Source organism: Drosophila persimilis, unplaced genomic scaffold (assembly GCF_003286085.1).
Source record: "Drosophila persimilis strain 14011-0111.01,24,50 unplaced genomic scaffold, DperRS2 tig00000000-arrow-pilon, whole genome shotgun sequence".
NCBI classification, from domain to species: Eukaryota; Metazoa; Arthropoda; class Insecta; order Diptera; family Drosophilidae; genus Drosophila; species Drosophila persimilis.
The window spans coordinates 12,644,745-12,667,649 of NW_020825288.1; the positions used below are offsets into that span (position 1 = coordinate 12,644,745).

General features: G+C 43.0%; 3 protein-coding genes across 4 annotated transcripts in view; 2 read left to right on the forward strand and 1 right to left on the reverse strand.

Moving 5' to 3' along the window:
* The first annotated feature begins 454 nt into the window (after positions 1 to 454).
* Positions 455 to 22,905, forward strand: part of LOC6588457 (eukaryotic translation initiation factor 4E type 2) — a 54,504-nt gene continuing 32,053 nt past the window's right edge. Inside the window, exons 1-3 of one of the 2 annotated variants that reach the window (XM_026995167.1) lie at positions 455 to 625; positions 704 to 1,044; positions 2,411 to 2,870. In XM_026995167.1, the coding sequence (XP_026850968.1) occupies positions 1,007 to 1,044; positions 2,411 to 2,870 (498 nt within the window). In that variant the 5' untranslated portion in view covers positions 455 to 625; positions 704 to 1,006. Of the gene's footprint in view, positions 1,045 to 2,410; positions 2,871 to 22,905 lie in introns of both variants that reach the window. The other variant, XM_002013417.2, reaches the window with a different exon arrangement.
* Positions 1,128 to 2,348, reverse strand: LOC6588488 (UV excision repair protein RAD23 homolog A). Its single transcript, XM_002013415.2, has one exon. The coding sequence runs from the start codon at positions 2,197 to 2,199 to the stop codon at positions 1,255 to 1,257; it is 945 nt and encodes a 314-aa protein (XP_002013451.1). The 5' UTR covers positions 2,200 to 2,348; the 3' UTR covers positions 1,128 to 1,254.
* LOC6588508 (syntaxin-1A) lies at positions 3,427 to 8,485 on the forward strand. Its single transcript, XM_026995166.1, has 2 exons — positions 3,427 to 6,153; positions 7,750 to 8,485. The coding sequence occupies exons 1-2, from the start codon at positions 5,282 to 5,284 to the stop codon at positions 7,766 to 7,768; spliced, it is 891 nt and encodes a 296-aa protein (XP_026850967.1). The 5' UTR covers positions 3,427 to 5,281; the 3' UTR covers positions 7,769 to 8,485.

The following is a 22,905-nucleotide window of genomic DNA, read 5'->3' on the forward strand; positions in this document are numbered from 1 at the left end:
TTATTAAACATACAGTTATTAATAAGAATTTTTAAGTGTTTTTCTGTGGCTATTTTACTTTGCTTATTATTCTTTACTCACGGTTTAATTGTTATCGAATAAACTATTTTTATTTATATACCGTAAATATACCGTCCGTTCAATTTTTACCTAAACAAATACCGAAAAGTATTAAAAATACCGAAACGGTCACCCAGGTTGTCAAGCTTTGACGTTATCATTGTTATCGAATAAATTATTTTTATTTCTTATCTGATTTGTCACTAATTTAAATAATTAATAAATAAAAACACTGTTTTGTTATTATTAAGAAAAAGTTGTTTTTTTTATCGGTATATTTACGGTATATTTCGGTATTTTTCTGAGGGTCAGCGCCGCGTGGAAGGTGGACCGCAAGTGGAACGTAATTGGACGCATGTTGTGTACAAAAAGAAACGTCAAAACTGCAGCGCTTTAACCAAAACGAATCAGATAAAAAACAAGAAAAATCCATGAAATTCACGATTGGCGGACAAACTCATTTGCAATTGTTTACAACGGAATAGTGATAGTTCCCCACTCAAAGCGGCGGCCCCCCAGGCACCTAGGCGACAGACGATAGACGTATTTTTGTGGTGTGTGGAAGGTAGAATCATCCATCACATACGCACACACACACACACACACATACACATACACACGCTCGCTCTACTATTTCACGCAGCAAAGGAGCTACAATTTTGAAAGAAGAATCCGTCAGTGGAAGAGGAAGCTACGCTAAAATCAAGTACAACTACAATTTAAACGAAAAGGCCAAAACCGTCACAGTAGCAGAGGAGGCAGAGGATCCACACAATAGCATTAGAAGCAGCAGCATTAACATCATCATCCAAGCAACAGCGCCACCGGAGCAGCAGCAGACCCAGCAGCAAGATCCACAGATTCCAAAGCCAGGAGAAATACCAGCAATATCGCAGCAATACTAGTGCCACCAGCCCCAGCCCCAGAGCCCCCCAAATCATCAAAGATGAGCATGGAAAAGGTTGCAACCAAACAATATGAATCGTAAGTGGCATCTCCCACAAATTAGGCCAACAACACACACGCACATCTCCCTCTTTGGCCCATTGGCCGATGCGATTGTTAGGTTATGTTCTTATGGCATCTATATGCACCACTATAGCCCCCAGGTCTGTTTATTCGTCGATGATCGATTCAACGCCACGCCACAATAGATGAGAGAAAGAGCAGAGGAGAACAAGGAGAGCGGAACGATCACTGATCCTCTTCGGACTGGCGGAAGAGTACATCGGCCGCCAGCTCTTCATTCTTGTTGCAGGCCAAGTAGACCTGTACGGCCAGGTCGTGCTGGAAGCCCAATGCCGTCAAACGATCCACGGCAGCCGCCTCTGCGGCAGTTAGTGGCGTCTGCTGCGCGCTGTCAGCCTGTTGTGGGAACTCGTCATCGTCGCTTAGGACGCTTAGGTCATAGTTCAGCAAGTCAACGAACTCTCCATGGTGGTTGCGTAAAGCCTCAAACACTTCTGGATTTGACCCGCTCATCTGACCAAGAATTGCCTCCAGCTGATCAGGATTCTGGAGTATCATTTCGCGCACCTGTGCAAACCGTGGATCGGACATCAGAGGTGCCAGATTCACGGCCATTTCGGCCACCGAGGGACTAACACTGACGGGCGATGCAGTTCCACTGGCGGCCTCTGATGGAATTTGCGCGATCAGATACTCGATGGCAAGCTCCGGATGATTGAAGCTGGCACTTAGAGCGGCGCGCACTGGCATTTCCTCGTAGCCCATGCCCATCAGACGCTGGACCATTTCTTCGTTTGGTGCCACCGAGGACGTCGGATTCCCTCCTCCTGTAGCATAAGTTTCAGCACCTGTATCCCCTGATGTCGCACTTCCAGCACCTGTTGCAGCAGAAGCCGTCTCTTTGGGTTTCTTCTCCAGTTCAACCTTTGTCACCTGTTGGACCTTCTGCTTGCCCATCATCACCAGAAATTTGTCCTCAGCAATCTTGTACTCGCTGAGTGGCAATCCATCCTCCATGATGCGTCCCCCGTAGATCAGTTGTAGACTGTCCACTGACTGGGATATCCCCGGCATGCTGACCAGCCTCTTTTTCAGGGCCAACACGTTCTGCCCCTCGTCCATCTCAAGGGTGATAACGCGCTGGTCGAGTGTACGAATCGACAGCTTCATACCTGCTTTTAGAAATATTGTTTAAGAAATTTATGTGTCGATTTTTGAATATTTTGATGCCAAACTGCGTGAATGACTGACCTGCTGACTGTAAAGTAAATATTTCGGGGGATTTGTAGTCGTCGGCCAGGAGAGATCGATGTTCAGGAAATATGAAAACAAAAAAGCCTCACTAAAGAAATATTAAATGTGCTATGTCTTCGTATTTCAGGAAAGTCTGGCCGGATCTTGTCGACAGTGACGACAGCGACGTAGAGAATGAAATAGATGTGGAAAAATTACCGCCGCTGGAGGTGGGGCCCAATGAGAATCGCCTGCAGCACACATACTGCCTTTGGTTCTCGCGAAAGGGGACACAGCGGGCCGCCACGGACTATAGCAAATCGCTGCACGTGGTCGGAAGGTGTGCAAGTGTCCAGCAATGGTGGTCCCTCTACTCGCATCTGATCCGGCCGACTGCCCTGAAGCCGTACCGAGAGCTGTCCCTATTCAAACAAGGCATCAAACCGATGTGGGAGGATCCGGCGAATAGTAAAGGCGGCCAATGGCTGATAAGATTGCGCAAAAACAAAATTGAACGTGCCTGGGAGAATGTCTGCATGGCGATGCTGGGTGAGCAATTTCTGGTGGGTGACGAGATATGCGGCATAGTGCTGCAGACAAAGTATCCGGTGAGTGAGAAACCATTCCATTCTATTTGTACCATATTTACAACCTGGAAACCGTGCAAACGAGTGCTTTGCAATATTTTGAATTTATGTCTGATCGTATGCTGCAACCCTGCCGGCTCAACATATCTATTTTTCTATATATATTTGCCAAGATTATTGCCAATTGGCAAGTTCCTTTTCAGATTGAAATTCGTTTAAAAAAAGTGCCGGTCGCGATTCATTCATAAAAATCCCTGCGCATGTCAATTCTCTTTCCCGGCCGCGAATGGATTCCACAAACAAACCGTGCTGCTGCCGATTGTGGTTGCAGGGTTGGCGTAATACAGCCACACTCTGCATTTTTTTGTGCTTTTCGGTACGCGCTATTTGGTATTTTCATAGTAAGCCGCAGTAAAAGTGAAAACAAGAAGATGCCGAGCAAAAGAGAAAACAAAACACTTCAAAATATTAATAATTTTGGCCAACGCGCATGCAATTAAATGTTACCGTAACAAACAATTAACCCAGTAAAAGTGAATGCGTTCAAATCCCCGAAAGCATAATGGTGCGAAAATGCAATAAAGTAGTTTCGCATTTGCCGGCGTGAACCAATAAAATACCGATATATGCAAAGGCGAAATACAAGCACACAACGCAGTTGTAAAACATAGCAGGACCAGAGCACCCAAAAGTCCGTGGGAGCCGCCACCACCAGCAAGAGAGAACAAGAGCAAGCCCGCATTAGAGTCGGCGCACTCTTAACACCATCCACATACACACCGATACAAACGAAAGAGAGGGAGCACTGTTGGGGCTGTTGGGGACGGTCTTGGCTGCGCCGGATGGCGACGCATGTTTCAGATTGCCGAGAGCCAGCAAACGCGTCGAGTGTGCTTTTTAGCGATGTGCGGGTAAAACAATAGAGGCGACAACAACACATACAACAGCAAAAAACTAACCCAAGACATCATCAAGAGAGGGAGCGTGAGAGAGAGAGAGGAGAGGAGGTCGTCTCATATCATACGTCGCTGCCGCCGCCGCCGCCGCCCACCAACCGACCGACCGACTGACCGCCGAAGTGTATGTTCGTCATTGTTGCTGCCTCTGCCTCTGCCGCTGCCGTCGTCGACTGCGGCGACGAGAATTCGTACGCAACAAACGAAAATAAAACAAGCTAAGCAAAAGAGAAAGAACAAATAACGCCCACCGTATTGCCGCCCGCCCTTCACCTCTCGCAGCGTGGTTGTTGGAAGAAGAAGCCGAAGAGGAGGAAGAAGATAGCAGAGAATTGGAGCTTTGCGCAGAAATCGATTTTTTGCCCATTTTAAGAGATTTTTTGTGTTTGTGAGCCGGAGCCGGAGCCGAGCCTTGTCGGTATTTTTTTTGACTACCGAAATATACTGCAGACCGAGACACTCACACCAGCGCGAAACGTGTTCCACATGCAAATGCTGCGCTGCTGCTGCTGCTGCATTTCGTGAATATAGGAATAGCAAGAGGAGGAGTGGAGTCCTTGCAAAAGTGACGACACGATCAACAGCGCCCCACCCCTTACCCCTGCATAACAACTGTTAACCGTGTGTGTGTGTGTGTGTGCGTGAAGCGAAACAAACAAAAAAAGAGTACTTAATCTTGTGTGATTCCTAAACGGAAAATAGCAACAAAATAAACGCGATATCTGCACCCCGTTCCGTGCCGTCGTGAGTCACAATAATTAAGCAGCATTTGTTGTTGCTGCTGTGAATAGCTTTTTAGCTGCTACCTGGCATTGAAGAGGTGCTGCTGCTCTCGGGCTAGCGAGCGAGCGCGAAAGTCAGCGTGAGAGAGGGAGAAGAAGATAAACAGCAAGGAAATAATAATATTAAATAATAAACTCAGCAAAAAAAGTGCCAGTGAAGTATAAACCAACAAAAGTATATACTAAACCAAAAGCTAAAGCAAACGGGAGAGATAGATTGAGGCAAAAGAAAATCGGTTGTTGCGGTCACGAAAATCAACGGAAAATCAATAAAAGGTCTACCCCTCCCTCCCGTCGTAGGCAGTGGAAAAACGTGCAAACAAGTTGAGCCACACAGAAAGAAAAAAACGCTGCAAAAAATATAAAGAGAAGCAAAAGTAAAACTCCGCGCTCGTGTATATGTTTGCGCGTGTGTGTGTGACCGCGTGTGAGCTTGTGAATGCGCCTGTGTGTGTGTGTGTGTGCGTTAACGTCTAACTGCTAATCGTAGTCGTCGACGCCGCGTAACCAAAAGCTTACGTAAAGCTCTAAACAAAAAAATTAAGCACTAACTGCAACAGTTTTTTGACACACAAAACAACGAAGAAAACGCAACAAAAAATAAGCAGAAAAGAGAAACAACCAAGAAGAAGACGAAGATAAACAACGTAAACGTACACGTAAAAGTAAAAGCAAAAGCAAAACCAAAAGCAAAATGACAAAAGACAGATTAGCAGCCCTCCATGCCGCCCAATCGGACGATGAGGAATCGGAAGAGGTGGCGGTCAATGTGGATGGACACGATTCCTATATGGACGATTTCTTCTCCCAAGTGGAGGAGATACGCGGCATGATCGACAAGGTGCAGGACAATGTCGAGGAGGTGAAGAAGAAGCATTCGGCCATACTGTCGGCCCCACAAACCGACGAGAAGACCAAACAGGAGCTCGAGGATCTGATGGCCGACATCAAGAAGAATGCAAATCGCGTAAGAGGCAAACTCAAGGGCATCGAACAGAATATCGAACAGGAGGAGCAACAGAATAAATCAACGGCAGATTTGCGCATTCGCAAGACCCAACATTCGACGCTGTCACGGAAATTTGTGGAAGTAATGACGGAATACAATCGCACCCAGACCGACTATCGGGAGCGTTGCAAGGGGAGAATACAGCGTCAGCTGGAGATCACCGGTCGTCCCACCAACGATGATGAGCTGGAGAAGATGCTGGAGGAGGGCAACTCATCGGTGTTCACCCAGGGCATCATTATGGAGACGCAGCAGGCGAAACAGACGCTGGCGGATATCGAGGCACGGCATCAGGACATCATGAAGCTGGAGACATCCATCAAGGAGCTGCACGACATGTTCATGGACATGGCCATGCTGGTGGAGTCGCAGGGCGAGATGATAGATCGCATTGAGTACCATGTGGAGCATGCTATGGACTATGTGCAGACGGCAACTCAGGATACCAAGAAGGCGCTCAAATACCAAAGTAAAGCGCGACGAAAGAAGATCATGATACTGATATGCCTCACTGTATTGGGCATCTTAGCGGCCTCATATGTTAGCAGTTATTTCATGTAAATGTTTTTTTTTATTCAAATATGAAATTACTTAACGAACAAAACGAACAACAACCACTACACATCCCCGAGTACATTCATTCATTCATTCATAAACAATTCATTTTGATTCGATCGATGTCCCACCCAGAAAAAATGACGAAATAAACGAAAGAAATAAATATAAAATGTAAACCAGTGAGAAAATAGAAAAAGAGTACCCAATTTAGGCCTCGAATTATACAAAAATTATATACTAGCTAATACAATACAATATATACATGTGTAAATCTGTATAATTAGTTACGACTTTCATTCAAACTCTAAGCAAAAGAGTACGAGTCTCAAGAGCCACAGAAACGACACACACACGAATACACTAGAATCAAAAACAAAAGAAAAAACAAAAAGAATATAGCCACCACACAATACGAGTATAAAGAAACAAACAAAAAAACACCTTAACAAGTAATTGCTAAAAACAAAAAATACATGAAATTTTATTGATTATTGTTATAATGCGAAGCAAACAAAAAACAAAATCCACTTTGAAAGAGAGATGAATCTCGGTTTGATTTCTTTGTTTTTTTTTCTCTTCTTCTTCCATAAACTATAAATGCATTTAGTTTTTGTTTTTAGTTTCACAAAAGTAGAAAAAGCATCCACTCGAAACACACACCACACCCATTCATGCACTCGAAACACACAGCCATTCATTCACTTGCAACTTGCAGCAACAACAACAAAAATCTCTAGTTAACTTCTTGAATATTAATTCTAAACACACACAGAACAAAAATTGTTTATTATGCGATGAGATAATAACTATATTGACTATTTACAATTACTATAATGCTATTTACTTAACACACATTGTTCGTATATTTATTGAATGAATATTAAGTATATATGAATATATACATAAAATATACTATGCTTAAATGATAAATAGCCCGCCCCCAAACATTCTCAACAAAGAAAACAAAAAAAGCTGCGAAAGATTAAAAACTCTTACAAAAATGAGAGATCTACATATATGAAATGCCTTGTTAAACTCACACGAACAGCTCTCTCTCTCCCTCACTCTCTCGCTCTCTCTTTTAACACATATACTCAAATTAATCGGTAAACACTCTTAAATTGATAGTCGATTGTTCAGTCTTGTATTATTTTTTCCTTCCGTCTGAACGAGTTATTTTTCCGCATTGAGTAACTTTTCCGCTTTGTATCTATTTTCCTGATAAACATGTTTTAAACCAGTAAATACAGTACATTTGTTTAAGTTGTAAAGTTTTTTGATCCATTTTAGTTGAACGCTTTTTTGCACCAATTTCGAATATAATTTCATATGATTCATTTATTAACACCCACGCACTCAGACAGACACCCACTCGAACAAACACAACATTTTTCTGCTTTTTTTGAATTAACTAAATTTTAATTTGTATTTCTTTCTTTCCTTCCTTCCTTCCAAACATCCCCGTAACATCAACTACTAACAATTGGAATGCTTTAACCCCATAAAACACTATTCTGTTCCTCTGCGGCATGCGGTATTTCTACAAAAAACTGATTTAAAATACTGACCAAAAATCAATCACGAATCACGAACAGTATACAAGCAAGCAAATAGAGAATCGGCATGCAATATCCAGAAAATACTGGCTTTTCTACCACACTCTACATATATCCATAAATATTCCATAACTGTAGAGACCAATGCAACAAAGCTACCATATTTGTACGCCAATGTAATGTGAGTTGAGAGGTGAATGATTTGGGGATAATACACGAAAAAAGAGAAATGTTTTCGTTTTTAAGTAGGAATTAAAATTCAATGCACCAGACAAGAAAAACCTCGCACAAAAAGAATCAATCGGAAAATGCACCAGAAAGAGAAAATATCAAACGGGAATTGATAAAAATGGTCAAAATGCTTGCACATTTATTTTTTGTTTCGCTTTCAACTTTTTGAAAAGAAAGATAGAGAATGCAACAGCAACAGCAACAAACCGCACCTGCAACAAACAACTACAGCAACAATCAGCACTTTAACAACCGCGTTACAGTGAAAAAAAACAAAGAAACAATAAAATTATTATCGTATTATGTCAATCAATCAAACTGCCATTCAAAATGCAATCAAAAAACAAACAACAAGAAGAAAAGCCCCGAATAAACGCGACTCCGCCCGCGATAAGCCAGTGGTCCACCGCCATCCCATCGACCACCCCGCTTCCAGTTTCCAGTCACGTCACGAGTTCTCGATTCCAGATTCGCCAGCCTTCCAGTCGAAACAAAAAGCAAAAACAAAAAACACAGCTGCACTGCTTCATTCCCCAGAGTTGAGGTGAGTAAACAAAAAAAAAACAAAAAACCGGCATTAAATATTACCATATTTAACATATATTTTTATTAACAATTTTTGCAAATTACTCTCGTATTCTCTCTACTGAATAATTGTCGAAGGTCGTGTTTGATGTAACCTTTGGACATGCAAGGCATCGTCTCTCATCGAATCAATGCCAGCCCTTTGTTCTGTGGGGCTGTGACATTTGGGGATGGAAAGTGTCTAGACATTTGTATACTGACTGAGGGATACCCTACATTTACCAATAATTACCAAATCATGATGATTTTCACTAAAAAATCTCTTTCGTTTCTCTCGTCTGTTGTACCCTTGACATTTTGCCAGAGTATAAAAATAGATCTCCTTTCGATTTCCGGCAAATACCAAAATGAAGCAACAAATAGAACAGAACAAATTCTGCAGTTCAAAAAAAAAACAGAGAGCTTTTAAATGTCTTTTATTTTAGGCCAAATGGTGTGCTTCTCGTTCGTAATCAACACAATGAATATTTATAGTTTCAATAATTAGTAATAATTGCAAAAAATGTACTTATTGAGTATTAGTTCACCTCCCCCTTCGTAGTAATTGCATTATTAGTGCGGTTTTAATGGGATTTACATTCTGTGATTCTACAAAGTGCTGATCAAATGAATTCCCCTGAATGTTGGATGCATCACTCGACCGCCTGTGTAAAAAAAAAGAACGTTTAAAGTCAAGATGTTGTTATTTTTTTTGTGTGAATTTTTGTACAAAGCCTCGTTTTGTGCCGATGATCTCATGAGAAGACAGATACGCACAGCAAATACTTGAGATCAGAGATTCGAGTGTATTAAATACTTATTTATAGCATTTGGGTGCTTTTAAACGATTTAGAACTAATCGTTTAACTTAAGAATCATTGAATATATTGATTGAAAATCATAATTAAACATCAACTCAATTTTTTGGAGATGGTATTGATTAAAAGGCTATCCCTTTTGTGGGAATGTTTTGCCGATGACCTCTCTTCGAAAATAGCCTCTCCAGAAATACCTCTTGCGTGTTTAATTTCCAAGCATTATCTGTGATAGTTTTTGTTTTGGAATATTATATGCCATTTATCATGCATCATTGCCAACCCACACACACACAGACACACTTCCTGTCAGCGGCGACAACGCTCCCTCCTAATGTGACTCGAACATGCAATGGATTCCCGCATACGGAATGGAACACTACATAGAATTGAGTCATCAGTCGGGCATTGTATCAGACACTTCCACCCACACGCGTACAATATTCGAATGGGGGTTCTTTTGGCGACGATGAAAAAAAAAACGTATTTACATTCGGCTTCAATTGGATATTAAATGATAATAAGTTTGAGTTGCATTTCATGGGGGGAATAAACCGCTAAAGGGAATACAAATTCAAATCAGGTGTGCAAATTATGTCAATGAATCATCAGCATTATCTCTACAGATAAGAGAGGGTGTATATCACCCTATTACCTGCGAATGATAACACAAACGATGGCAGTCCATGCCCTTGTCTGTCATTCGAGCGAGCGAGGGAGGGAGTGAGGGAGATCCGTGCAAGCAGAGAGTTTTCCAGAGAGAGAGAGGGAGCAAAGAGAGTTTGCCCATCGAAATGCAATTAAAAGTTTCAGGTTCTTTCTCTCTCTTGAATGACATCTGCCTGCCGGCATGACGGCCTGCCTGCCTGTCGCTCGTTACGTACTCGTCGTGTAACAGTTTTTTTTTTTTTCAATGTCTTTGCCCTTCTGTGCGGGTTGTTGTCTATTACACGGCATTGTGTTTGCTGCCCGCCTCCCGTCTACCATGTGGTTGAAGTGCCCGCAGCAGCATTGTGTGTGCGAGGTGTGGAAAGGTGTTTGGGACTTGGGAAGCAGTAGGCCGCCCCACATGTGAGCAAGTTTCAAGAGGGTCTATCAGTGCGACTTTTTTTCTCTCTCTTTCGTTGTGTGCTGCTGCTTTTTCTGCCAGAAGCCATCCGGCCTCCTCCCACTGATGCACTACTTGCATTACAGATTTCATGCACTGCTTGCATACACTGTTTACAACTGCTTGTTTTACAATACGAGCGACTGGATTTCTGCCACTTGCTGCAGTCCCACGCCTCTTAGAAGTGAATATTCTACCGAGTCATCAAATCAATTTATGTATCGTATTCTCTTTATATATATTCATTTTTCTCTCTCTCTCTCTCTCGTATTATTTTGGTTTCTTGCCAAATCAAAGACGCAAGAAACTTACTTTTTTCCTCCACCATTTTCCATGATTACACGGATATTCCTATCGACGTTTATCGCTCTGTGTCTGTGCCTGTAGAGCTTTTGTGCCAAGTTTTCTACTTCATTTATTTAATTTTTTCTTGTTTGGTGACTCACGAATTTTTTGCCGTATTTTATTGTACGAATAGGTTGTCTGTCTGTCTGCCTACGAATTTGATTTATTGATGTGGCACTTTGGAGGCAGTCTCAAACATTCGTGCACATATATGTAGATGGAACATCTGTATAATACGAGTTTCCTTGACATGAAGTCATCTCTCAATTTCACTTTTGAGCAAAAATATAAAATAAAGTTTCGTAAGAAAGTTCTTGTCATCCCAAGATTCACTTACAATTCAGTCGCTCTATCTTTTGAAAACTTTGCCATCCGTTTGCTGCGGAGGGGAAGAAAGTTTCCTCGCATTTCTTTGACCGAGTACGGAATTTTCCATGCATAAAGGAAATGGAAGCGAAAGAGGAAGAGGCATCCCGTTCTGCATCCCGTTTCCTGCATTTTTCATGCAAAATTATAGCTTAAAATTCCTTTGGTTTTTTGCTTTTTGCACTTAAATCCAGGGCGTGGTCTTGGTATGAAATTTGTATGCCTAAACCGCAAAATTAGAAAGGGCTTACGGGGTAGGGGCATAGAGAAGGTAGATGAAAAGCCACCCGTCCTTCCTTATCGATTTTCCTTCATCGTTTCGAAACAATTTGTTAATTGAAAGCAAATTTCATGGAACGACAGATGCGACGGGACGGAGGTGTGTGACGATGACGATGAATCCATGGCTATGGCGCCCAAAGGGGCCATAAAAACTGGACAATATCCCGCCCTACACATGAACATTAAAAACATGTATGTGTGTGTGTTATCATTTTGCTAAATATTGCTGAACAACAAAATTTTAATGGGTTTTAAAATGTTTTTGTTTGAGCTCAGCAGCTCTGTGAAATCTAATTAAATTTTGAAGCAAAGCTTTTGGATGAATATCCTCAACAAACCATGAAATTTTATTATCTGCTAGTTTTAATTACAGTTGGGCATTGAAATAATACAGATTTTGTTGAAAGTTTTTGGAAAGTTTGTACTGTCAATTGCGTTAAACATGACCCTCTCTGGTGGTAGAAGATCAAGCAGTGTCACATTTATATGTAAGAATGGAAAGCAGTTGAGGGTTCTAATTAAAAAAGGAGTAGAGAAAGCAGTAAAGAATGATCAGATTGCCGGCTATCAAGCAGTGCAACAATTCCACTGAAAGACTAGCAAGCAGTATAATACACTAACTAAGCATGAGCAATCAGTTTAAACACGTATAATACTTGAATATACATAATAAAAAGCCTAAGGACGTTTTGGGTTTTTAATTTGTCACAACCTTCTCTATGGCTCATCCTTTCCTTTCCTACATATCTAAAAGAGAGTTCCCTTTGCTTGACCCTCTTTCTCTTGTGGTCTGTGTTTCGGGTAAAGTTCATTCGCCTACTTATTGTATACTCCCAAAGCATTGCTCCTGTCGTCCTCCTTTTTTTGGGCCAGATTATATGTGTATTTAATGCGGCTGCAGTATACAAAAAAAAAAAACTCAAACGAAATGAAATGATTTTTGTTTGGGACTTGTAACGAGTGGTGATGGAGGGACCTGACCCACTAAGAGCCGGACGCAGGACTACACTGGTGCTCCGAATGAATGGTGGGGTAGGGTGGTGGGGACCGAAAGGGTTCGGCCTCTGGCGAGGCTTTTGGCGAAATTTTCATATTTCTTCTTTTGTTCAGGACAAAAAAGAGGGAAATTTTCACATTTAAATTCCATTCGCTTGGCTTCATCTTCAATTTATTTATTTTTTTTTCAGTTTTTGCAGCCACACACAAAAGAAGAAGAAATTACCGCTAACCGAGCGTGAGAGAGCGAATGAGTGCAGAAGAGAGAGAGAAAGAGAGGGGAGTGTAAGGGTTGAGACTCTAAATATTAATGGTTATGTCGATGTTTTCTTATCTTTTGCTTTAATTAAATGAATATCTCTACGAAATAAAACCTGAAAATACTTGAAAAATTCAAGAAAAGTTTTCACACGGGGTTCGTAACGGTAAACTGGCTTTTACGTAATTAGATTTGGCCGCTGATTGGCACCTTTTTGCAGCCACCTTTGCTTCTTCTTCGTTGCTTGCCAACTCTTTCTATCACATTTCCCTCCCCCGCTTCAGCTTTCCTTTAATTAAGTTGTTCGTGAAAATTTTCCTTGAAACTGCACAAATTTGCATCTTCCGCCGAGAGCGAAAGAGATGGTTAGAAGCGGGCAAGAGCGAGAGAGAGGCAGAGTATCGCAATCAGGTGTAAAACGTAGAGTAATTACAGAGTTGTCAAAGAGATGAATGCAGAGAGAGAGAGAGACAGGCACAAAAAGTCAGACTGTCACAGACAGAGACTGGCAGAGAGAGAGAGAGAGACAGAAGAGTAGTAGTAGAAATCAACGGTGATATCTGCCAGTGTTGCTGCGGCACAACAGCACTTCCCAGCAATGGTTTCTCCTGCCAGGGTTGTATTGTGTGTTCGAGGATTTAGGATTTTGCTTCAACAAAGGGAAATAAATCTGATTTACAGTTAGAGACTCCAGCCAGAAAGAGCCTAAGGGATAAGGAGGGACGCCATTAAAATGGTAAAAAAGGAAACCCCTAGAAATTACCGTTGCATACTGCAAGGCATGCACATAATTTCATTTGACATTATTTCAACTTTTGCACTTTACTTCCCGCCCCCTTCCACTTGTGCATCTGTCTGTCTGTCCTTTCTGCTCTCCCATCACTTCTGCTGCTATTTGCACAGCAGGCAATAGACGGCAGAAGCAGCAGGGGACAGACACGACAGATAAAGAGAGTGACAGCAACAGCAACCGCCAAGAGGAACAGAGAGGAACAACATTAACTAAACCGCATAACGGCAATTGGAACGGGAAGAGAAGGAGAGTCGAGAGGTGGAGAGTGAGGGCTATAAGGGAGATAGGGAGAAGGCAGAAAAAAGCGCATTTCTTATAACCTAACCTACTACTACTCCTCTTCCTCCTCCTCCTCCTCCTCCTCCTCTTCCTTCTCCTCCGCAGTGTTGCACTCCAGTTGCTTAAGCTTCTCGACTTCCCCCTCCCAGATCTCTCTTCTTGATGGAATACCCACGTTTCTTTCTCCCTTCATGGCTTTCTACTCCTCCTCGTCTCTCTTTCAGCTGGAGAACACAAAGTCTGAGATGGATACTGTGGGATACGTCAGTGCATTCACTGAAACACTGGCACACTGCATCACAGAGTATCTCCCCGCTGCTATGTGGGTCGCTTAAATTCGTGCTACCCTGGGGCAAAAGGGATATCAGAAGAGTAATCAAATAAACCCAGACAGTGGCATGTGATGATTATTATTAAAATTAAAATTAAATATTTCATTTAAACACAAGTATTCCCAGGGTATTCGAGAGTCGCTTTCCGTACGCCTGTTAACCCCTATTTGCGCTTGACATCGTTTGATTGCCCCACAAAAAGCTCATCCGCACCCCACAAAGCAGCACCCTGCGGGGGCTGTGGCTGGTGGCTGCCATTTCTTTGTGCCACAATATCTGCCTGAGAATGTGAATTGCGTGCATTTTTCCATTGGGGGGATCGAGATGGAGCCAGAGTCTATTTAAAGAGTTGGTTGTAAAGGGACCCGGACCCAGACCCGTACCCGTACCCGTACCCGTACCCGTACCCGGGCCCCCTGCAATGTGATTGCATAATAAAGTGACACTGCGGATTGCATTTCCTTTCATGCAATGGGTGTTAATGTCTGGCATTGTTGTCGTCGTCTCCAGCACCACCCATCAGTACTCAGCCCTCAGTTTGCCGCCCAACCATTATCCTTTCCAAGTTCCAGCACACAATTAAACCTGTGGTCTCCGTGGCTTTGGGAATGGCATTGAAACGTCAAAGGGGCGGCCCTTAAGGAGGACTATAATTGTATGCATTAAAAAATAAAATTGTTGCATCTAAGGATCTATTATTAAGGCAACTATTAATTTACAAACTGGTGCTGTTCGGGAATTATAAACCGCAAACGCCACGGCGACAGCCACCCCTCAACCTTGGGGATCCTTCAGCGGAACATCAGCCTTGTGGCGGTATTTGGGATTTTAACGAGGGCTGGGGCTGCCCTCGAACTGTGTTTCCGGACTGACCATGGAATGCTTTTATGCGACCCCACCCCAACATGAATCCGTAGTTATTAAAGTGCGGCTGTAGAGGGTATCCAAGTGGGGTAGCTAAGACTTTCGGGGAACCAAAGGCCAACAAATGTAGTCTGCAGCAAAGAAACTTCTTACCAGAGCTCTACACTCGTGGGATATCCGAAAGATATATCTGAACATATACATATTTAGTTGGCAGTCACAGCCACCCTCTCGCTGTGCTACCGTCTCTGACACTCTCATTTTAAATCCCATTTCATCTTACATTACGTATACGCCCCATTATACCCACGACCACGAGAGATACACTCGGGAGGGAAAGCACACAACAGAAATATTTCCTTCCTTCCTTTTTTTTTAATATTTTTTAATGTGGAAGTTGTACTCATTTTCAGTTTTTTTGTGGCGGGGTTTTATCTGTCGTCGACTTGGGGCACAATTTGTCGAATGCGTTTCCTTCCTGTGAAGGCTGCAGGGGCGTGGCTGTAGGGGCCGACATGCCCCTGTGTCAACTTCCTTCCTGCCCTGCCAGCCAGCCTTTTCCCCTGGCTTTGTGCGTGGAACAAAGAAGGAGGAGGTGTGGCAGAGAGCGCCAGAGAGGGTGTTGTGGCAACATGGATGATGGTCAACATGATGCGGCATGTGGCAGCTTGTTTTGGAGTCATATAACATATACGATGGAGAGGGCGGGGGGAGGAAGTAGCAGTATTTTTGTTTGTGTGTGGCTTACGTCATATTTTATTGTTGCTCTTCGATGGGGCGTGCCCTTAAGGGATTTCGCATTTTTAGTGTCCGAGAGAGAGAGGGACAGCGGCAAGCAGTGGGTCACAATGTCAAGCAGAACACACGATGGTAAAGCGGAGTAAAAGACGGTAAAAAACAAGATCAAAGGAATCGGGGAATGCAGCAAATGCCGCAATTCAAAGTTTGGATACCCTTGCATGTCTGGCATCGCTTCTTCTGGTATAATTTATAGAATTTGTTATTATGTTTTCCCTTTTGTGTGTTACAAATCTCTAACCCAACTTCAACATACCTTCTGCGAGGGTATTTACTGTGTGTACCAAAGCAAAAGCAACAACAACAACATAGAAAAATACTCATAGATGTGTAAAGCAAAGCAAAAATGGCACACAAAAAAAAAACACGTCACACACCCGCACACCCACACACACACACACGCGAACGACATGCGCCTACTCTCGGCCTAGTCTTTGCTTTGCTTTGCTTTACTGCTTGGCTTGCGCTCGCCTTTCTTTCATTACTTTACTGATATTTTGTGTGTGTGCCGTTTTGCCGTTATTCGTTTCCTTTTCTCCCCGTCTTCCTTCCTTCCTTCGTTGCTGCTGGTGCTGCTGCTGCTGCTGCTGTGGGAAATAATCCATTTCGCTTGCTATTTTTAACAGGCGACGCGACGACAGGCAGCGGGCGGACCTCCCTCCCAAGGGTCCCGAGCAGCGACGCAGCTGCGGCAAATCAAAAGCCGCATACACACACACACACACGAACATGTGCGCTCACGCACTCCTACACACGCACATCTACGGCTCAGCGCCTTCAATATTTTTGGCGCTCGCCTGCGCAAGGGCTTAAGCTCTCTCTTTCTCTTACTCTTACTCTCTCTCGCTCTTTGGCTGTTTCTCTTTGTTGCTGCTTTTGCGTATTTTATGTGTCAGTGTGTTAATTTCCACACACACACAAACACGAATACACTTGACATGGAACCGCCGAACCGCAGACACAAAAAAAAGAAGTAAAACGATGGAACACGCAAAATAACTTTGTCATAAGCCCCAGACTCCCCCCCCCCACAACCACCCCCAACTTACCACAGCACACGCTTGTCTTTGAATTCCACCTGCTCTCCTCTCCGTTAATTCTTCGTTTTTGCTCTATCCTCTCCTGTCTTCTCTCACATCAGGCCGCAAGACCCAGAACCCACAAACATCACTCGTTCCTCGCTCGTCGCCCGTCGTTCTCCCTTTGGCCATTGTCCACATCCTGCCTGGCCCTTGCGCGTGTTTGCATTTTGGTTACAGTTGCTTTTTTCCTCTTCTCTACTTTTGCTGTTGCTGCTCTTCTTTTACTGTGTTTCCTCCACCTCCACCCACCTCGTTTTCCTTTCTGCTGTCTTTTGTTTTTGCTTGAGCGGGAGGCGCGCCAAATAGGGCGGTGGAACCTAATTGGTGTGCTCGAAAAAGTTTTACGAACGTAAAAAAGGAGAAGAAGAGAGAACGAGTAGTCGCCACGTGGCGGACTGTATTGAGAAGCTTTGAGAGGGATTTTCAGTTTTTGTAGAGTACTTTATTTTCAGATTAAACATTTTCAGAATGTTTGGAAACTCCTGTGGGTGAACAGAATACTAAAGGGAATACATTACAAATTTAAAATAAAACCAAACTAATGACCTTCTCAGTAACTATTTCATCATCTAAATCCATGGAAAATGGAGGTCTTTTAATGCAATTTAAAATGAAAAATACTCGTAGAGTACGCTTTAAGTAGGATCCAATTTCACTTGGTAATTATTTGCATACATAAAAAGCAGAGTTCCCGAAATTAAAGGTAACTCAATCCTCCCCCAAAGGACTCCCTAATTGGGGGGATTATGGGTGTGTGCTGTCTCCCAGCAGGGAGTTCAACAAACCCCTCTTTTGGCAGCAGGTCAATAATCCTTGGCGGCACTCCCCCAAGCCCATATCCCACCATCCATCAATCATTGGAAAGGGACTGCAGCTTGTACGTTTGACATGCAATCCACAATGCGGCAGCTGGCTCCCACTTGGAATCTATCGCTCCACCCGCTCCTATCCTGCTCTTCTCTGTGTTGCACATTCGGGGAATTTGCCTGCATTGTGCCACAGAACAGCATGGTGTCGTTTGATTAATTTCAGCGACGGCGCGCCACTTGCCAGCCCCAAAGGCAAATAAAAAAAACATAGAGGAGGGAAAATAAATTTAGTGCCAAAAGTAATTGCGCCCAAAGGACACGAAAACTGGCAACAGAACCCGCAGCAGCAGCAGCAGCAACAACAAAAGCACACAAGCAACAAACAACAAACCAAACGAAACGCAAGCGCAGCAAAAATAATTACAAGTCATGAACACAGATAGCAAAAATGACGCCACGGAAAAAGGCTACAGCGAATTTCCACCCAACGTTCGAGAGAGCAAGAAAAAGAGGATAGCAGAAGAAAGGAAAGAACACACTAGAGATGGGGCATAGAAACACACGGCCACGCAAAAAGTGTTTCAGGCACGCAGGAAGCACATTTATCATGCAGCATGACGTTGATTTGCTATACAAATTTCCCATAGAGGATTGAATAGACATGAATCTGGTATTATGTGCGAAACGGCAAGGAAAAACCGATCATAACCATCGATTTTGATCTATTTGTTCCACATGAATATAGTCAATATTCTATGGTAAAGCTACAGCAAGCTACCGTTTATTCGATTTTCAATCGAATCATCTAAAAATACCACTGCCTTTGTGGGTGAAAATCAGCTGTTTCATTGCGTGTGAATGGCAAATTGTCAGTCACGCGTGTACGTGAAAAGAAGTGCCTCAAATGGAGAGGATTTCGGTGTCCCAATGAATACTGGTCTCTTCCACAGGTCCTCATGCAAAGAAGGAACGAAAGAAATCTCAGCCTATGCCCCATCTCTAGCACACACAGACACACAGCCCTTCCGTTCCCCTCAAAGTTCCCCCCTTCTGTTGTCAAGTGTGTGTGTGTGTGTGTGTGTTTGGGCGCAAAGTTTTATCTATCCTGAGGCCCATTGGCAGGCAGCGACGATGCCACACCATAGCCATTCCCATCCCATCGGGTATAAGCCTGTTTTGGGGGGAAACTAATTAATAGCGCATTTTATTTTGTGCCTTGCCCCACCAAATGGCAAAAACACACCATTGCTGACGCCACAGCGAGCGCAAGCAGCCTGTGGCACAGCATATGACAAATAATGTTGAAATTAAATGATATGCCGGCGGCGATAAGCGAGAGGAGTGTTGTTGGGTTCTATCTGCTTTTATGGGGATAAAGCCGAAGCCGCATTAGTGCATGGCCAGAAGAGAGAGAGGAAGGGAGTGAGAGAGTCCATGGCAATTCCAAGGCTCAGCTCTGTCGGGGGGTCGCACATCGATTTAGCTCCCCCTTTAATGCGATTGTATCCATCCCAAAGAAGAGGGAAGAGCATTCACCCATGTGATATACCAGCTCCGTTAAGCTGGCGATTCAAGTAAATTGACAAATCTTAACTGGATAAACGTAGCAGTAGAGAAAATGCCTCAAAAAAAAAAACCTCTAAAACTGCGGAAGATCCACCAGAATTTCCTCAGTTGCACCAAAACACTTTTGGGGTTACTCTAGATTCAGTGGATATATCAATTAAATTATCAATTAAAGTTTGTATACTTGTAAAAAAAAGTTTTTTAAAGTTTCTTCTTCTAGATAATTTGATGATCTTAAACATGGCTCCACTAAGGGAACTAGTTTTAAATCGAATCAAATATCGAACTACTACTGAACGGAACTAGTTTACAAATAACCAGGAAATAAAGTTTGAACACTTGTCTCTACGGAGTTCCGCATTCCCCTCCAGAGCGGTGTCGTAAAACGTAGTTATATCTGTTGAGTTTTTCAGTTTGTTGAACTCTCCCCAACCGAAAATTGTGGGAAGTTCAACTGCCGACTGACCGACCCAAGGCCCTCCCCTCGTGTTTGTTCAGCCCCTGTGTACATACGTAAATACGGAGTAGTATTTTGCCGAGCACCTGGCCCCACGGTTCACGGTTCATTTGTCTGCCACCCTGAGGGGCCCTGGCTCTGGCCGCGGATTCACTCGTTACATAATAGCGTTTCTGCTGAAAGTGGGACTTCGGTTTTTGGGTGGGCCATTGTCAAAAGCAGAGCGCTATCTGCATTGAGCGAATTTTGTTGTTCTTGTTAATTTGCATTTCATTTCAGGTTGAGAAAACTCACGGGAGAAACCCCGAGAGAAAACAGAAGAGCGCCGGTAACTTGTCGAAAAGTTTCGCGTTCGTTTCCCCACTCCTACTCGCTATTCTCTGCCTCGCTGTTTCTCTTTGCTTTGTTCATTATATGTGTGTTTTTTATTATTTTTAAGCTTACTCTTCAAGGCCAAAGCATATCAAATTGTTTAACGACTTTTTCTTTATTGTCTGCCACCTAAGACTAGGGTTCTTCTTTCTTTGTTTTCTTTTTCTTTGCCCGTGTTTGTTTTCGACTCCATTTCTGGTTATGTGAGGCGTGCGATGACGACATTGAACATTCGTTCCCCCTCCCGCAACGACTTCTTTTACGAGCGAGCAGCTTTCTACGAAACTCCCTCTCTTTCTGGATATTGGTAGTCGTCTCTCGCTCTCGCTCTCGCTCTCACTCCCGCTCCCGCTCTGGCGAATGACTTTCAGTTGTCAGCGAATGCAAATTTACAAATGGAAGGCCATCTCTTCATTCCCATCAGGCGAATGCCAACATGGAATGGCCTCCAAGGGTTTCGTTTTTCGGAGGCCCCCGCTCGCACTCTCTTCGCATGCCCCAACAGTACTTGTTTTTTTTTTTTCGTTATAAATGATTCACATACGGAATACTCAGCGGCAAGGCACTTGATATACGAGTCTGAATCCCGGAATCTGATTCACTCTCTTCTGTCAGATGTGTGGATGCCGGCTTCCCATTTTGTGTGGAGTGTTTATATTCATATTTTTTTGTATAAAGGGTTAACGCTGTGTAAATGGGATTATTTTGTTATCATCTAATACCATTTCTAGCTTCGAGTATCTATTAATTTTTCTGGTATCCTGCCATATATTTATTTAGCATTATCTGGTTGTATATTCAAGTGTTTTTATACCCGATACTCAAAATGAGTATTGGGGTATATTAGATTTGTGGTAAAAGTGGATGTGTGTAACGTCCAGAAGGAATCGTTTCCGACCCTATAAAGTATATATATTCTTGATCAGCATCAATAGCCGAGTCGATTGAGCCCTGTCTGTCTGTCCGTCTGTCCGTCCGTCCGTCTGTCCGTCTGTCCGTCCCCTTCAGCGCCTAATGCTCAAAGACTATAAGAGCTAGAGCAACGATGTTTTGGATCCAGACTTCTGTGATATGTCACTGCTCCAAAAATATTTCAAAACTTTGCCCCGCCCACTTCCGCCCCCACAAAGGGCGAAAATCTGTGGCATCCACAATTTCGACGATACGAGAAAACTAAAAACGCAGAATCGTAGAAGATGACTATATCTTCTAGAGTGCAAAATCTGAACCAGATCGTATAATTATTACAGCCAGAATCACGAAAACAATTTCACTCTTTCTCGCTCTGTCTCACTCTAACACACAGGTTTCATGGTCGGTTTTGCCAATTGCAAAATATGAGTTCAAGGATCTCAGAACCTATAAAAGCCAGAGCAACCAAATTTGGTATCCACACTCCTGTGATATCGGACCTTGACCGTTTCCTGTCCAAATTTCGCCACACCCCCTTCCGCCCCCGCAAAGGACGAAAATCTGAGGCAACCACAAATCTCAGAGACTATTAAGGCTAGAGTAACCAAATTTGGTGCACACACTCCTTTAAGATGTCACTATAAAACGTATATCTCAGAATTTCGCCCCACCCCCATCCGCCCCCACAAAGGACGAAAATCTGTTGCATCCACAATATTGCAGATTTGAGAAAACTAAAAACGCAGAATCATAGATAATGACCATATCTATTAGATTGCTGAATCTGGATCAGATCAGATCATTTTTATAGCCAAAAGGAACAAATCAATTTGCAGTGGCTACGCAGCGCCCGACGTCACGCTCAGACTGATTTTCTGTCTCTCTCGCACGCACTCTTTGTCGTGTCGTTAAATATTAGCGGCGTCTGCCGGAGGAGAGCCATACTGACTTAGTATCGGGTATAACCGTAGAGTTGCGGTGTCCGCAGCAACTCACAACGTTCCCCCTCGTTTTTTATAAGTTTTTTCTGTAATTTTATAGATATTATTCACGATTTTCTGTTATCTAGCTAGTATTTTTTCTGGTATTTGTCAAGGAATTTTTTGGTATTTATATATCTAGTATTTTTAAATATGTAGTTATATATCCAATACGTTTTTTATGGGTTATTTCGGCTCAGAAGTGGTTCTAATTTCATTTTTGATCCATACAAAATGGATACGAAATCGCTTAGGCTGAGGTCCAATAACCTATAAATCGTTGGGGAATAAAAGATAATCCCACTCCAAATCAAAACCTCTCAAGTTACACTGAATTATGTCGACTTTGGTCCAATCCCTCACTGGCTTAACCTCATCCGTTCCGCTGTCAACCCCTTGACTAGCCCCAAACTAATGGATTTCTCTTGCTTTTTTATATTTCTGTGTGGTATTTTATACTTTTGCTGGATCCCTCGTTGACTTTTTGCCTGTCAACAGAGGCTTGCAGCTACTTGGCTGCTGCTGTTGCTGCTCCTAATGGAATTGTTAATGTTAATCTCGTTTCTGGTTGTTCATTCAGTGCAGTGGAATACAGAAATAAGCTTAGTTTTAGGTTTCTTGTTAGTTTTTCGTTCGTTTGTTTGCTGAAAAATTCTATTCTAAAAGTTAATTTGCTGCAAGCAAGCGTTTCTGTGCCAAATGGAATTTAACTCTGGAAGAGTGTCATAAACTTGGCTTCAAGTTGCCTGCGCCACGAGGCTGGCGTGTAGATGGGCCAAGAGGCGAGGATGTGCCAGCAAGTCTTGAATGTAATGCTGCGGATGATGATGATGGTTATGGCGTCGTCCATTCGCTCAAAGCGCCACTTGTGCATCATTTACAATAAACGTCGGCGAGGCTTTCGAAACGGGGCCACGTCATTAAGAGCACAATTTCTGGCTTCTTTCTGATATCATTTAGAGATTCAAGAGGCCAAAAGAGAGAG